At 37.5% G+C, this 15632-nt stretch overlaps 1 protein-coding gene and 1 long non-coding RNA gene across 9 annotated transcripts in view; one reads left to right on the forward strand and one right to left on the reverse strand.

The window, feature by feature from the left end:
* SGK3 (serum/glucocorticoid regulated kinase family member 3) overlaps window positions 1-15632 on the reverse strand; it is a 153695-nt gene that overhangs the window by 8344 nt on the left and 129719 nt on the right. For all 8 annotated transcript variants that reach the window (XM_055349483.2, XM_031013621.3, XM_055349484.2 and 5 more), the window contains 6 exons: window positions 13520-13632; window positions 13388-13424; window positions 12527-12613; window positions 10095-10190; window positions 6333-6488; window positions 2759-2848 (listed from right to left, as the gene is read on the reverse strand). In XM_055349483.2, coding sequence (XP_055205458.1) covers window positions 2759-2848; window positions 6333-6488; window positions 10095-10190; window positions 12527-12613; window positions 13388-13424; window positions 13520-13632 — 579 coding nt within the window. The remainder of the gene's footprint in view (window positions 1-2758; window positions 2849-6332; window positions 6489-10094; window positions 10191-12526; window positions 12614-13387; window positions 13425-13519; window positions 13633-15632) is intronic.
* Window positions 1-15632, forward strand: part of LOC129524288 (uncharacterized) — an 81208-nt gene that overhangs the window by 7438 nt on the left and 58138 nt on the right. The window lies entirely within an intron of this gene.

The raw sequence follows: 15632 nt of genomic DNA on the forward strand, positions 1-15632 counted from the left end.
AAACTGCTTCCAGTCCTTTTTTAATGTAGACTAGTTGGACACATATAATTGAAGTAAATACTTTATGCAACCTGTTAGACTTTGAAATAATTCTCAGTAACTGCTAGAAACATTCATCATAGAAATACTGAAGCTTAGCATGGTCAATAACCCCACTCTCCCTTTCCCTAGTAACTACCCTATTAAAATATAAAACACTACCCGATTGGAAAATCAACGAATTCACTTTATTCACTGAAAGAGTAAGCATTAAAGACTATTTCTGTCAACTGTTTTTCCCCCACAGATGCAATCATAAGTTATTATGAGGCATCTGTTTTTTTGCCTCACATTACATATTTTAATTCCACAACACTGAATGCCTAATATGCACTAAACATAGAATTATTTAACTCTTCTCTTTATATATTTTATCCCCTTAACTGTAATTTTCTTGAAGACAGAGCCCATGTTCTACTTGTGTTTTCTAACTAAGTTACCAATAAATATTTAATGAAAAAATTCCCAAACAGAGGGAAAAGAATTAAAAAAGGTATTATTAATTAAATATCTACTGTGTGCAATGCACTGAGGTGCTTTACAAATGTTACCTAAATTAAACCTCACAGCTCATGTTGTGAAAGAAAAAAAAGTATAGAGAAGCTTAACTTCTAGTTAATCATAGAAGAGCAGGGATCCAATGCTGGAGCTATCTGAGTCTGAAGTCAATACTGTTTCCATTTCCAATGTTGCTTAGGAGTCCCTTCAACATTCTTCAACATGCTTGATGATATATTTATTTGAATGTAATTAAATTCTGCTAAGATACTTAGTCTAAAGAGAAAAATAAAATAATTCTTAAGAGTCTTAGTTTCCTACCACAAACTCTAGAAATTTGGGACCGAAATTATTCCTAATGGAGTCATCCCTGGATGCACTACATGAAGTCAGTCAGTCTACAAATATTATGTATGTAGGTGTAAAATATTACACCTATTAATTAATACCAGCTATGAGCTATGTATAGAAATTAACCTGGAACAAAGCCTGATAGACTATTAAATAATACCTTCCTGATCTCCTTATCTGCTCTAATTTATTAAAAAAGTATTCCTGGCCGGGCACAGTGGCTCACGCGTGTAATCCCAGCACTCTGGGAGGCTGAGGCGGGTAGATCATGAGGTCAAAAGATCGACACCATCTGGCCAACATGGTGAAACCCCATCTCTACTAAAAATACAAAAATTAGCTGGGCGTGGTGGCGCATGCCTGTAGTCCCAGCTACTCGGGAGGCTGAGGCAGGAGAATCTCCTGAACCAGGGAGGCGGAGGTTGTAGTGAGCCAAGATCGCGCCACTGCCCTCCAGCCTGGCGACAGAGCAAGACTCTGTCTCAAAAAAAAAAAAAAAAAAAAAAAAAAGATTCCTTACGTTTTATAGCAACATCAAAATACTTAAACAAAGAAAATAAATTCACCTATGATCTTAAAACTCCAAATCAGTCTTGGTTTATATTCTATTCTAGTCCTTATCCTTATTTTTACTGCTATAATTATAAGTCACAAAAATTGTAATTACCATGTTTTCATGTAACTTTATAAGGATTTTCTAAGTGCTTGCTCATTTTTATATAATTTAATAAGAAAAGACAACAGAGCATAAGGAAACAGAATAATGACTGGAATCACGCATATATTGGAATCCTGGCTCTACTACTTTTCATCCAGCTGTGAGACATCTCTGAGCTTCTATTTCCTCATTTATAAAATGTGTAATAAGAAAAACAGTAATAGTAGTAAGCTGGTAGCTTAAGAGTAAATTATATATTATAACACATACAAAGTGTATATCCCTATACAAAGGAAGCTATCATTAGTGACTAACATCATTACTGGCCTACTGATGATTATTAACAATTTCCCTGTTATGTATTTACTGTATTTTCCAAAATTTTCCAACACTGTTAATAGTATAAAGCTCATCTTTAATATGGCTTTTTGCTTTAAACAAATTATCTTTAGGTGAAATGTTTCCATCAAGTAGATTTAACAAGTCTAGCTAACATGAACATTTTTATAATACTAGCCTATTGTTTTCCCAAAAAAAGTAACAATTTACATTAATATGATTTTATTAATAATGTTTGTCTATACCTGTTTTTTTTTTTTTTAATTTTATTTTGAGACAGGGTCTCGCTCTATCACCCAGGCTGGAGTGCAGTGGTGCAATTTCGACTCACTGCAATCTCCATCTCCTGAGTTCAAGTGTTTCTCATGCTTCAGCCTCCCTAGTAGTTTGGGAGTTTAAAGGCATGCATCACCACACCCGGATAATTTTTTTTTGTATTTTCAGTAGAGACAGGGTTTCACCATGTTGGCCAGGCCGGTCTTGAACTCCTGGCCTCAAGTGATCCACCCACCTCGGCCTCCCAAAGTGCTGGGAGTGATCTGCCCACCTCAGCCTCCCAAAGTGCTGGGATTACAGGTGTGAGCCACCATGCCTGGCTGACTTGTTGAGTTCATTCTTTTCTTATACATGCTCCAAAGAAACACTTTACAATTACTGTGCTGGAAGATATTTTTATCAACCTAATATAACTATAATCTTACTGGTCTCCCTGAAGTTATTAGTTATACTAGACAACCCTGAGTGACATATTTCACAAATATTTAGGTAATGACTCCATTTAATTCAGGTGATTCTGAGATCTAGTTTCAAACTTACAATGAACTGCTATTATGTTTCACGATTCTAGAAAGAAAGATTTGGATATATACTTACCACATTAGGATTAAATGGTGGTGGAATCTTCTTTTGTACAAGGTCAGCCCAGCTGAGTGATTCAAAAAAAGGATGATTCTGAATTTCAAGCTGGAATATTAAAAAAAATTTGTTTTACTAATGCCGAAGAATATATTAAGTACTAACTGCATAATTTTATGAAGCCAAACTAATTACTATTTTGCCCCTCAATAACTCTTTTTAGGAACATGTGTATGTTATTTGTGTGGCAAAATGATGTTATTCATGTAAGCAATAGAAAGACTGAAAGAAAATTACTTAGAATGACCTACTTAAACTTAAGTTGTATTCTCTTCACAGTCAGTTTCCTCAGTGGTAAAATGGGGATAACCTTTCTGCCCTTAATACTTCAGGGGAAGTATGTTTTAAGGATCAGTGTAAAGTATGGATGTAAAGTGCTATGAAAAGAATAAAGCACTACAGAGTTACAAAGAATTAGTGTTATTACTGGAGTAGGTGGGAAAAGAAGTTGGGCAGAGAGCTTTATACAGTGGAGTAGAAATAAAATCAGTCATGAGTTCTACTAATAAAAAAAATCCCACTCAGGGTTGGTATTACCAAACAATGGCACAGTATTGACTCTAGCTTTTTTTCCTTCAAGGTGCCACAGGAGTGTATAAAGTAGGATCCAACCTAATTTGGTGGGTTAAAAAAGACTTCTTAGAGAAAGTGGTATCTCACCAGAGGTCTGAAAAATGAGTAAGAATTAAGCCAGACAAAAGAATGGGGAGAGCATGTTCCAGAAAGGCTCTGAGGTGGCAAAGAGGTTAGTATGGTCAAGAAAATGAGAGTCCAATATGGCTGCAGTGTAGGGAGGGATGGGACTGTCACATAAGGTGAAGCTCAAGAGCTAAACTGGCTGTATCATATCAGGTCTACATGAAACATTTTGGATTTTGCTCTAGGGTCATAAGAAGCCATCAAGGAGATTTAGTTATGAGAATGTCACAACTGGTTTTTCTATTTGTTTGTTTTCTAAAGCCTCAGGTTGGTGAGAAATGTTTTTTAAACCACCACCCTGGGCCAGGCGCGGTGGCTCACACCTATAATCCCAGCACTTTGGGAGTCCGAAGTGGGAGGATCACTTGAACCCAGGAGTTCAAACCCAACCTGGGCAATATAATGAGACTCCCATCTCTACAAAACAGTGTGGTGGCACATGCCTGTAATCCAGCTATTTGGGGGCTGAGGTGGGAGGATCACTTGAACCTGGGAAGTTGAGGCTGCAGTGAGCCGTGATCACACCACTGCACTCCAGCATCGGTGATAGAGCAAAACCCTGTCTCAAAAAAAAAAAAAAAAAAAAAAAATTGCCCCAAAACATCACCCTGGCTACAGGGAGAATTAGATTGAAGAGTCAAGACCAGATAAGGGAAAAATAGCAACCACTGTAACCAGACTAAAGGTGACAAAGAGTAGGACAATAGTAGCAGTGGGGCTAGAAATGTCTGGATATGGGAAAGATTCAGGCAGCAAAAAGGAACTGGCTGTTTGTTGAATATGGAAGTAAGGAAGAGAGAAGAATCAAGAATGCCTCTCAGATTTCTGGCCTGAACAGCCACATGGACAGTGATGTCCTTTAATACGAAAGGGAGCACAGGGGGACAATAGCAGCATCTGAGGTACTCTCAGGAACTCCAAGTGGTGATGTTGAGCAGGCAGATACTATGTAAGTCTAGAGTTTAGAAGAGAGGGCTGAAGAGTACAGAAGATATAAATGTGTGAGATGAAAACATATAGATAACTAAAGCCATGGGACCAATTGAGATTGCCCAGGAAGACAGCATGGAAGAAAAGAGGGTTTAGGACGACAGGGCACTGCAACACTTGAAGTTTGAAAAGGAGCTTACACAGGAGATAATGGAGAACGGTCCAGAAATACAGAAAGAAAAGCCTGAGATGAGATGCACGTGTGCTCTTGCAGAAGGCTAGGGAACAGGAGAGTGTTGCAAGTTTAAATGCTGAGGGTGGCATAAGTTGAGGAAAAGTAGTATCCAGCAATTCTACTGGCTATTTTGTGGTAGATTGAGAAATGAAAGAGCTTGGGAAAGGGAGACTGAACAAAGAAAACTTCCAACAAGTTTGGCTAAGAAGGGAAGGAGATAGAGTAGTACCTCTCAGGAGAGTAAGACTGAGGGTTTTTTTGGCTTAAGAAGCAACAGATTTGATAACATTTAATTACTGACTGGAAGGAACCAGAAAAAAAGGGGAGCAGTTATTTATGCAAAACAAACAAACATGGACAGGGTTCCTTACAAATGGACAGGATACAGTGCACAGGTGGAAACAGACCTTTTCCACTACAATACGAAGAAGAAAATGACAGGATCCTGCAAGTGTATATAGGTCTGTGGATTTGATAGCAGGAAGCTAAGTTAGCTCCACTCTGATGGTTCTATTTTCCTTACAAAATAGAAGGCAAGATCATCTGTTAAAAGTGAAGAAGAAGAAAAGGAATCTGGGAAGTCTGGAGAGAAGGTGTGAAATAGTTAATACAGAGAGGAAGAGAGTAAGCTACACAGAGAAACAAATAGTATTACCAGACAGTGGGGAAGCACAGATGAGGTTCACAGTGCTTCCAATATGCCTAGTTTGTTACCTTCTTTAGCACTGTTCAGCACCCCATGAGATGATAGCTGGATTCATCTACAGCTGCAATCTCTGTCAATGAATTCAATAAATGGACCAAGGGACAAGGAGGTTTGAAATATTAGCAAGACTGTCTGGAACAACGGAAAGCAAATTGTTGGCAGAGCTACCAGCTGAACTGGGGAGCGGGGGTAGAGCAGTAGCAGCAAAGTCTTTTATTCACAGCTCAAGTTCAAAATTGATAAGCAGCCTCCAAGAATATCTGAGAAAGCAATTCAAAAGTTCATATTCCTCAATATTTTTGTGCATTTACTGACACACTAACATAATGCCGGTAACTACACTACAAATTTAATTACCCTTATTTGAAACAAACATGCAGATTCCCTAATTATCTCAAGGAGGTCTCACCAAATTCTTAAAAAAAAAAAAAAAAAAAAAAAAAAAAGTGACTTAGTGTTCAAGGCAAAAGACATTACCTCACGCAGACAGGAGGCACTTAACAAATTCCTGCTAAAGGAAATGATTTAGACTTTAGATAATCCCAAACCCTCAACAAAAAGCTTACTAGCTGGTTAGTCTCTGTGTTATTAGTTCATGAAAATGTTAGTATTATTTAGCAATAAAAACAGCAAAAGAAAGTTTAGGTAGTGAAAATATGCCACACAACACTTTTTAAAAAGAAGGGGAGGGGAATTTGTAATAAATGAAAATCAAGTAAATAATAGGGTGCGAAAGTGTATGTGGTGGATAGGGAAAAAGTGTATGCAACAGAAAGTGCTTTAAATACTACATAGTTTTATATAAATACAGGTGAAAACTGTGGAGACAAGTATGCTTTTTTTCCATGTTGCTATTCTCCGCATGTTGTATTCATTCCATTAAATACCATATAAAATAAAGCTTTATTTCCAAATTTTAAATAAGCTTAAATAAAGCTGGAGCTAGAAAAGCTGTTACATACAAAGTCTTCCTTGGCACCAAGTCGATTTTGCCTGTCTTTTTCTAGGAGTTCTTCCAGAATGGACCAGGCTGTAAGACTCACTCCTGGCCTCAAACTTAGGGGTTTGTGAAGGATATTATCATACATTTCAGCAACATCTCGGCAATAAAAAGGAGGCTGGAAAAAAAAAAAAAGCAAAATAAACTTAGTGGTAAACAAATTATGCGCAAATGGGGTTAAAATGGCTTTAATCTTGAGGGAGCAGTCAGTTGAAAAAATGTATGGACCTCTTGGGACATGTAGACACCTGCAGTGTGGCTTCCTGAAGCAAAGAGATTCTAAAACCGAACACATCATAGAGCTTAATAAGTGTTCACTGAATGAATTAGGGCCAGTTTGTTCAATAGCACCTTGTAGACAGCTGTTAAATTATATACAACTTGTAGTAGTACCTGTTTTAGAGAAAACCACCAACCTTATCATAGGCATAATGACAGAATCATTGGAAATAGAAGTTCAAGACAGATCAAACATTAATTTCAGACTTTGGAATAAACTCACTAAAACAAAGGGATTTCTAGTAGAGATAGAGGCCTGAAGATAATGTTTCTTAGGTACTTATGACAGAGATAATATTATGACTGTACTTTGCAGAATTAAAAATGCCACCGCAACAGCCAAAAGACTTGGGGTATAGCTTCAACACAAGCATTAGCTAGTTAATCATCTAATTATAAAGGTTTAAAGTAAAAATAAAGACCAGGTGTGGTGGCTCACGCCTGTAATCCCAGCACTTTGGGGGGCTGAGGTGGGCAGATCGCTTGAGGCCAGGAGTTCAAGACCAGCCTGGGCAACATGGTGAAACCGTCTCTACTGAAAAAATAAAAAACCAGCTGGGCATGGTGGTGTATGCCAGTAGTCTCATCTACTCAGGAGACTGAGGCATGAGAATCGGTTAAACCTGGGAGGCGGAGGATGCAGTGAGCTGAGACTGCGCCACTGCACTCCAGTCTGGGCAACATAGTGAGACCCCATCTCAAATAAATAAAGTAACAACTTTTGAGAAAAAAAATGAGCTGTACAGGTTTCTGTACTCTGGGAATAAGAGGAAAGAAGATTATCATGCTACTCGGGTTCTATCTGCAAGGTTGTAATATGTAACCTACAAAACTACTTCCTTTTGAATTAATGTGTCCAGAGCACCAGAAACATTTTTCCAAAGAGGGAATTACCATGTAAAATGTTACTGTTCTTTTTTTAAAAAAACAAACAAACAAACAAAAAAACCCGATTTATTCACCAGAGGACTGGTCTCTAGTATTTTACCCTTGTGGGTTTGTTTTTACCTTTTTAATATTAGTTACCAGTATTTTTATAAAATAAGATGAATCTGACTTAAAACATTAAAATGACATTTTTTTCTTTTCAGTCTCTTTTTGTGAAAATTAGAAAAGTATTATATGCTTGTTGTAACAAATCCAAACAATACAGAAATTTACAAAATAAAAAGTGACGCCAGGCACAGTGGCTCACACTGGAAATCCCAGCACTTTGGGAGGCTGAGGTGGGCAGATCACTAGAGCTCAGGATTTTGAGACCAGCCTAGGCAACATGGCGACACCCTGTCTCTACTATAAATAAATAAATAAATAAATAAATAAATAAATAAATAAATAAGCAAGCTAGCTGGGGTGGTGCATGCCCGTAGTCCAAGCTACTCAGCAGGCTGAGGTGGGAGAAGCATCAGAGCCTGGGAAGTCAAGGTTGCAGTGAGTCGTGATCATTCTACTACACTCCAGCCTGAGCAACACAGTGAGACTCTGTCTCAAAAAAAGTAAAAATAAAAATTAAAGTATACATAATTTTTAAAGTTAAGGGAGTTTTATAGGCTTGCCACTTTTCCTTTACTTTGTGTAGGAAAGAAAAAGCTTATCTTTTAAAATATGACTTTTTTTTGTTTTTTTGTTTTTTTTTGAGACGGAGTCTCGCTTTGTTGCCTATGCTGGAGTGCAGTGGCATGATCTCCACTCACTGCAACCTCCGCCTCCCGGGTTCAAGTGATTCTCCTGACTCAGCCTCCCAAGTATCTGGGATTACAGGGGCATGCCACTGTGCCAGGCTAGTTTTTGTATTTTTAGTAGAGACGAGGTTTTGCCATGTTGGACAGGCTGGTCTTGAACTCCTGACCTAAGGTGATCTGCCTGCCTTGGCCTCCCAAAGTGCTGGGATTACAAGCGTGAGCCACTGCGGCTGGCCAAAATAAAACTTCATTTTAAAACAATAAAAGTTTGATTAATAAAATGTATGTTTCAAATGTTCTCTTTTGAATCAACTGCATTTTATGTGCAATGATATATTTTCAAAGTCCTCTAAATAAATTGGAAGGATTCTGAAATATCAAGATGGCAAATAAATAGTGCTTAAAGGGAAATCAGGTATAAAGTGGTTTTCCAATGTTCTAAGTCAGCAACATAACCAGAAAACTAGATCTTTTAACATGCAGGTCACAGTCAAGGGCAATCATTCGAAACTAGCAAGATAAAACAAACGCTCTGAAATGTACTTCATGTGCTGAATTTCACTGTAAGCGCCACAGTTTTCAATAAAAAGCAAATAGACACTCAGCTCAGGTCTTGGCTGACAGTGGCATTTAACATCAGCAGTAGCAGCAGCCTCAGCGATTCGCACATGGTTCCCAGCATGAGGCTGCCGGACACTTAGGGGACCACAAAGGGAGTCTAGGAACTATTCTAAACATGTCAAAAAGCCTACAGAAAAACATACATGTACTCTTATAAAGCTATTTGAGCTAACTAAAATGCCTACGCTGTTTGCTTTGGGTTGGAATAATATTAACTCAATGTAGTGAAAAAACTTTATTCTCATTAATCAGAAGCTCTGGCCAGCCTATGTGTCTTTAACTAAATAAGAACTGGGCAAACTGACTGCATAAACATCACTTTTTTCAAGAAAATTTTTAAGACATGGTGTTTTCAGGGATGGGAACAGAGTGATCTCCAATGATGGGAAAAGCTGAGCACCTGTGTATTAATTAAATCTATTAAAATAAAAGGCAAAAACCAAAAGATCTTCTGAAATACAGTAATTTATTGATAAATGCAAAATCTTTTTTTGTCCATTATCTTAAAATTAGAGTGATATTTGAGTAAACTGAATGGAAGCAGATAATTTTAATATTACAACCAGTTGTCTATTTCTAAAAATGCCAAGGGGGTAAGAACATCTGAAGTAGTTATTAGAATAGCAGAGAAACAATTATATTAATTTAAAAAAATTAGTAACAAAATAAAAAGGGTTTTTTTTTTTTTTTTTGAGACAGAGTCTCCCTCTGTCACCCAGGCTGGAGTACAGTGGTGCAATCTTGGCTCACTGCAAACTCTGCCTCCTGGGTTCAAGCGATTCTTGGGCCTCCGCCTCCTAAGCAGCTGGGACTACAGTATGCACTACAACACCCAGATAATTTTTTGTATTTTTAGTAGAGATGGGATTTCGCCACGTTGCGTAGGCTGGTCTCGAACTCCTGGCCTCAAGTGATCTGCCTGCCTCGGCCTCCCAAAGTGCTGGGATTACTGGCATGAGCCACCATGCCCAGCCTCTTTTTGTCGTTATTCCTAATGTGGTTTTGGGTTCATTTAACCAGGCTATTACTGCTCTGTTAGTGTTATCTAAGTGTCCGTGAGATTCTTAAGGTGGGAGAGAGAGACAGACAGACAATCAAATCAATGATAATACATTGGAATAATGAGGTATAGAAATACATACCAATCCATACAGCATTTCATACAGAACAGCCCCAAGGCACCACCAATCTACAGTATTGTCATAGGGCTGTTTTCTAATTACTTCAGGTGCAAGATACTATAGAAAACAATAAAATATTAGAGCAAGTCAGTAAACAAATCAAGACAAAATCTATAAATAATTGAGAAATTTAACAAATTTTAGTTGTTGCTATCATACTGAAACCAAATTATCTAGATTTCCAGTGGGCTGGATATTCTCATTCTACACCAGTGGTTCTTAGCTAATGTCAACTAGAACACTTCAAAATACATGTATTCTGCATTTCTCCTTGGAAACTGTGATACAGTTAAAATAAATAAGAGTATCGCGAAGGTAGAATCTATAATTCCCAATAGGTGATGTAGGTATTTGTGGGGAAAGTCTTTCAAAGATTATTTTAGAAGTTCATTTGGTCATTATTCATGTTTTCCCCTTAAATAATTTTTTTGTTTTTTTGAGACAGGATCTTTCTCTGTCGCCCAAGCTGGAATGCAGTGGCACAATCACAGCTCACTGCAGCGTTGACTTCCTGGGCTCAGGTGATACTCCCACCTCAGCCTCCTGAGGAGCTGGGACTAGAGGCATGCGCCACCACACCTGGCTAGTTTTTTGTATTTTTCATAGAGACGGGGTTTTAGCCATGTTGCCCAGGCTGGTCTGGAACTTCTGGGCTCAAGCAATCTGCCCACTTTGGTCTCCCAAAGTGCTGGGATTACTGGCATGAGCCACGGCACCCTGCAAGAATACTTAATGTAGCAATTATAATCCTTTTTTTTCTTTTCAGTAAAAAAGAAAGAATTGCATTCTCATTTGAGAATTATAACAGCAATTCTCTAACATATTATTTAGAAAACTTGTATAAGTTGTAGATGTCTATTTACATTTTAATTTGTAGGAAATTTAGACTGATCACAACTTAACACATCTAAGACAGTGAACTTGAATTTTACATTCCAAAATATATTACCTCTTCCCATATGAAATACATGTAAGAAAATAATTTCCTCTTAAGCTTTTTTATGTGATCTAAAGAAATGGCAAAATATTGGGAGGCTGAGGCGGGTGGATCACAAGGTCAGGAGATCGAGACCATCCTGGCTAACACGGTGAAACCCCGTCTCTACCAAAAATACAAAAAATTAGCCAGGCGTGGTGGCGGGCGCCTGTAGTCCCAGCTACTCGGGGGGCTGAGGCAGGAGAATGGCGTGAACCCGGGAGGCGGAGCTTGCAGTGAGCTGAGATCGCGCCACTGCACTCCAGCCTGGATGACAAAGCGAGACTCCATCTCAAAAAAAAAAAAAAAAAAGAAAAAGAAAAGAAATTGCAAAATATTTTAACTATGAAATTAATATACAATAACAAAGAATGTTTCTTCATCCAGAAACCAAAACACAATGGTTATAAATATATACAAGCACTAGGGTTAGACAGAAAAGAAGGAAAAACCCATTTCAAGGTAAATATTTATTACTTAGAGATACTTTTAGTTAAGTTTCTGAACTCAGTTAGAAGCCATTCTCTCACACATTTTCAACATTGTATTTGCAAGTACTCCACGATAAAGATGAAATATTACGTGGTACCTAAAATCATTATAAATACCTTGGAATTTGGACAGTTCAAAATAAACTAAACTTGTTTATGTGTGTGAAGTATGAATAATAAAGCTTTTACATGATTTGTAAGGATCATTACTATTGTCACAAATAGATACTTTTTTTGCTAGCTAACATGATTAGAAAATGGGATGTTCTGATAAATAAATTCTGATTTGTGATTTGTTTTTCCATATCCACTGCTTTATTTTCTTCTAGTAAGTAAACACTTAATTTTGTTACAAAATATTTCAAGCATATAAAAAACAAGAGAAACCAATAAACTGCAACTGAGATATAGTCAAGTGTTAATATTTTGCCATATTTGCTTTAGCTCATTTTTTAAAAGAAAAACAGCTTTATTAAAATAGTCACATATCACACAATTCACCCATTTAAAGTGTGTGATTCAATGTTGTTAACACAGTCACAGAAAGAACACTTTCATCACTGATTTGTGATTTTTAAAGGATTAGAAATATAATTTTCTACAATATTTACCTTAGAAGAAAACAAAAACAAAAAAAGAAATATAATTAAATGCATAAAGAAGTCTAAGGTAAACTTCTAACATTAAAAACAAATAAACATAATTTATATTTGTTGGATTATTCAAAAGGGTCTTGCAGTATCTAACAATCACAGTTAAAAATACCCAACTATCAAGGCATGATTATCAGGTATTTCCAGCTGGCTGGAAGCTGAAATGACAGTTTTTATTCTACTTTTCTTATTTTAAATTTATATATGCAATCTGTAATTCATATTTGCATTTTATACATGATTATATAAATGACAATGAGATATATTTCTTACCTCTGGTGTCCCACAAAATGTAGTAGTGGTGTCAGAAATAGCAATTCCTTCTTTACAAAGCCCAAAATCTGTTAAGACAACATGTCCCTGACAAATACAGGGGCAGTAAGATAAAACAATGCATAAATATGAATTGACAATTTTTCAGTTAATTTTTTTTTTTTTTTGAAACAGAGTCTTACTCTGTTGCCCAGGCTGGAGTGCAGTGGTGTGATCTCGGCTCACTGCAACCTCTGCCTCCTGGGTTCAAGCGATTCTCATGCTTCAGTCTCCTGAGTAGCTGGGACCACAGGCGCGTGCCACCTGGCTAATTTTTGCATTTTTAGTAGAGATGGTGTTTCGCCATGTTGCCCAGGCATGCCACCTCAAGTGATCCACCCATCTTGGCCTCCCAAAGTGCTGGGACTACAGGCGTGAGCCACCACACCCGGCCAATAAATTAACAATTTTCAAACTCCTTTTATTTTGACATAATTATAGATCCACATGAAATTGCAAAATAGTATACAGAGGAAATTGTCATTGGTACAATACTATTAACCAGACTGTCAACCTTATTCAGTTTTCACTTTTTACATGCATGCTTTGTGTGTGTGTGTGGCTCTACGCAATACAGATGTATAGATTCGTGTAACCACCACCAAAGGAACTTCCCTAATGCTACCCCTTTATCTTTGCACTCTCTATCCCCTTGGACCCTGTCAACCACTAATCTGTTCTCCATCCCTACCGTTTTGTCATTTTGAGAATGTTATATAAATAAAATAACGCAGTACAGAATCTCTGAGACTTTTTTTGCACTAAGCATAAAAGCAACAACAAAAATTGAGAACTAGTAGATTTTTAAAAGAGAATACTTACTACTGAATCCAAAAGAATATTTTCTGGTTTCAAGTCTCTATCAAATTAAAAGGAAAGAAAAGCAAAACTGAATACAAACCGAAATAAAATATTGTTATATACAATTTTTACAAGTATATTTTAAAATTGTACCTGTATACTATTTTGATGGAATGTAAGTAACCCAATGCACTAGCAATTTCAGCAGCGTAAAACCTAGCTCTGTGCTCAGGAAAGGACCGTTCTCTTTGTAAGTGGAAAAAAAGCTGTCAAATTGGTTGTGGGGGTGGGGGGGAGAGAGAATGTTAGGATCATTCACACATAGCATTAAACCAATATATTCGGTAAATACAAAGGTAGGAATTGTTCTTTGTTACTTTGAATGTGAGCTAAAAATGTTAACAAGGCACAGAAATGTGACTCCCCTTCATCCATGTCCCCACCTAACAATCATTCTCTCTCTTCAACCACGTGTCTTTGTTTACCCTTGCTAATGTCACTCATCTCCCATTTACTACTTAATGCAAAAATGTCCTCACCCTTCCAGGCAACTGTTCTGGAAAAGATTATCGATGAAGATCAACGATCTTGATATTGCCATGTAATTATCTTACAGGGCCTTTCTGGACTATGTTTTCCATTTGAAAAAAACAAACACTATTCAGAGATTAAAAACTAGAGCCCAGCAGAACAAATATAACCCATATGAATATATATATATATATATCTCCATACATATAATTTACTTGAGCCAAATACTGTTTTTCAAAAAATCTGAATTAGTTGATAACATTAAAAACTGGGAATTTGGGGGTAAAAATTCATGGTTTTAGTTTTTTTTTAAAAAAGATAAGCTCTGGACCATTAGGCCTACACTTCACAGCAGCAGCAACCGGCTGCAGCTAAACAGCAGTTGGACTTTCTAGTTCATTTCTTATACTTCCTAATTTTTAATTTATTTCTTATAACCTGGCCTTTAACTAAGGTTACTGCCTGGGGGAAGTTTCCACTGGGTCCCTTGGCTTCTAAGACAAAAATCTCTCCTTGAGTCTTGGTGAATTCCATCTCTGCTCCTTTCTGGCCTCGGAAAGTGCAGGGATGACAGGGTTTCTGCCCTTGGACCATGTGTTATTTTTTCTCCAAATACCCTTCCCAGGTAACTTTATCCATTCTGTTGGTTTTAACCACCACCTCAATGTTGATGTCTCCTATGTGGACATTAGCCAACGATTTTGACTCAGGAAATCGGAAGCTGAGGCTCAGAGAGGCTTGCTCATCTGCCAAGTGTCATAAAACTTATTTGTTTTTATTCTACTTTGCTCTAAAAAAGATATGAAGTAGTATACAAAGCTAAGTATTCGTATGTCAAAGTTGAAATTTCTAAGTATGAACACTGGGGGAAAATAAGAGTAATAATGTATGGAAACCACACTCCTATCCTTTCTCCTCATCTTTAACCCTTGTCTACCTATTACCCACTCAACTTCTCCTCCACCCACCCTGGCATTCTATTGTATTTTATTCTCCTTTTTTCATTATCTTGCATCTTTCAGATGACAAGCCTACCTCTTTCAATCTTTGCCAGTGAGCAGTCACTGTACAAAAAGGTCTCAGAAGCAAAGCCCTAAAAGAGCACGAAGAAACCACACATAAAGCAGGGAGCTCGCAGTGGGACCTCACCTGCACTTAGATGCTTCACATGAACATTTCAAAGACACAACGTGGCACTTAAGAATGGGCTCTGCAGTCGAGATATCTAGGTTAAATGCAGGGTCTGACACTTACTAGAACACTGTAACATTGAGACAGTTATTTAACCTCTCCGAACCTCAATTTTCTTATTTATAAATAAGAAAATTTCAGCCAGGTGCGGTCGCTCACGCCTTTAATTCCAGCACTTTGGGAGGCTGAGGCGGGTGGATCATGAGGTCAGGAGTTTGAGACCATCCTGGCCAACATGGCGAAACCCCGTCTCTACTAAAAATACAAAAATTAGCTGGGCGTCATGGCACGTGCCTGTAATCCCAGCTACTTGGGAGGTTGAGGCAGGAGAATCGCTTGAACCAGGGAGTTGGAGGTTGCAGTGAGCTGAGATCGCACCACTGCACTCCAGCCTGGTGACAGAGAGAGACTCCGTCTCAATAAATAAGAAAGAAAATTTCATGGCATTTAATATTAATGCCATGGCAAATTAAATGCGCATAATAGTGTTTTCTGAAAGAGTTGTGATTTACTGACATAATGCATGTAAAATAATTGCAAAGTG

The sequence above is a fragment of the Gorilla gorilla genome, chromosome 7 (genome assembly GCF_029281585.2).
Source record: "Gorilla gorilla gorilla isolate KB3781 chromosome 7, NHGRI_mGorGor1-v2.1_pri, whole genome shotgun sequence".
In the NCBI taxonomy this organism is placed as follows: Eukaryota; Metazoa; Chordata; class Mammalia; order Primates; family Hominidae; genus Gorilla; species Gorilla gorilla.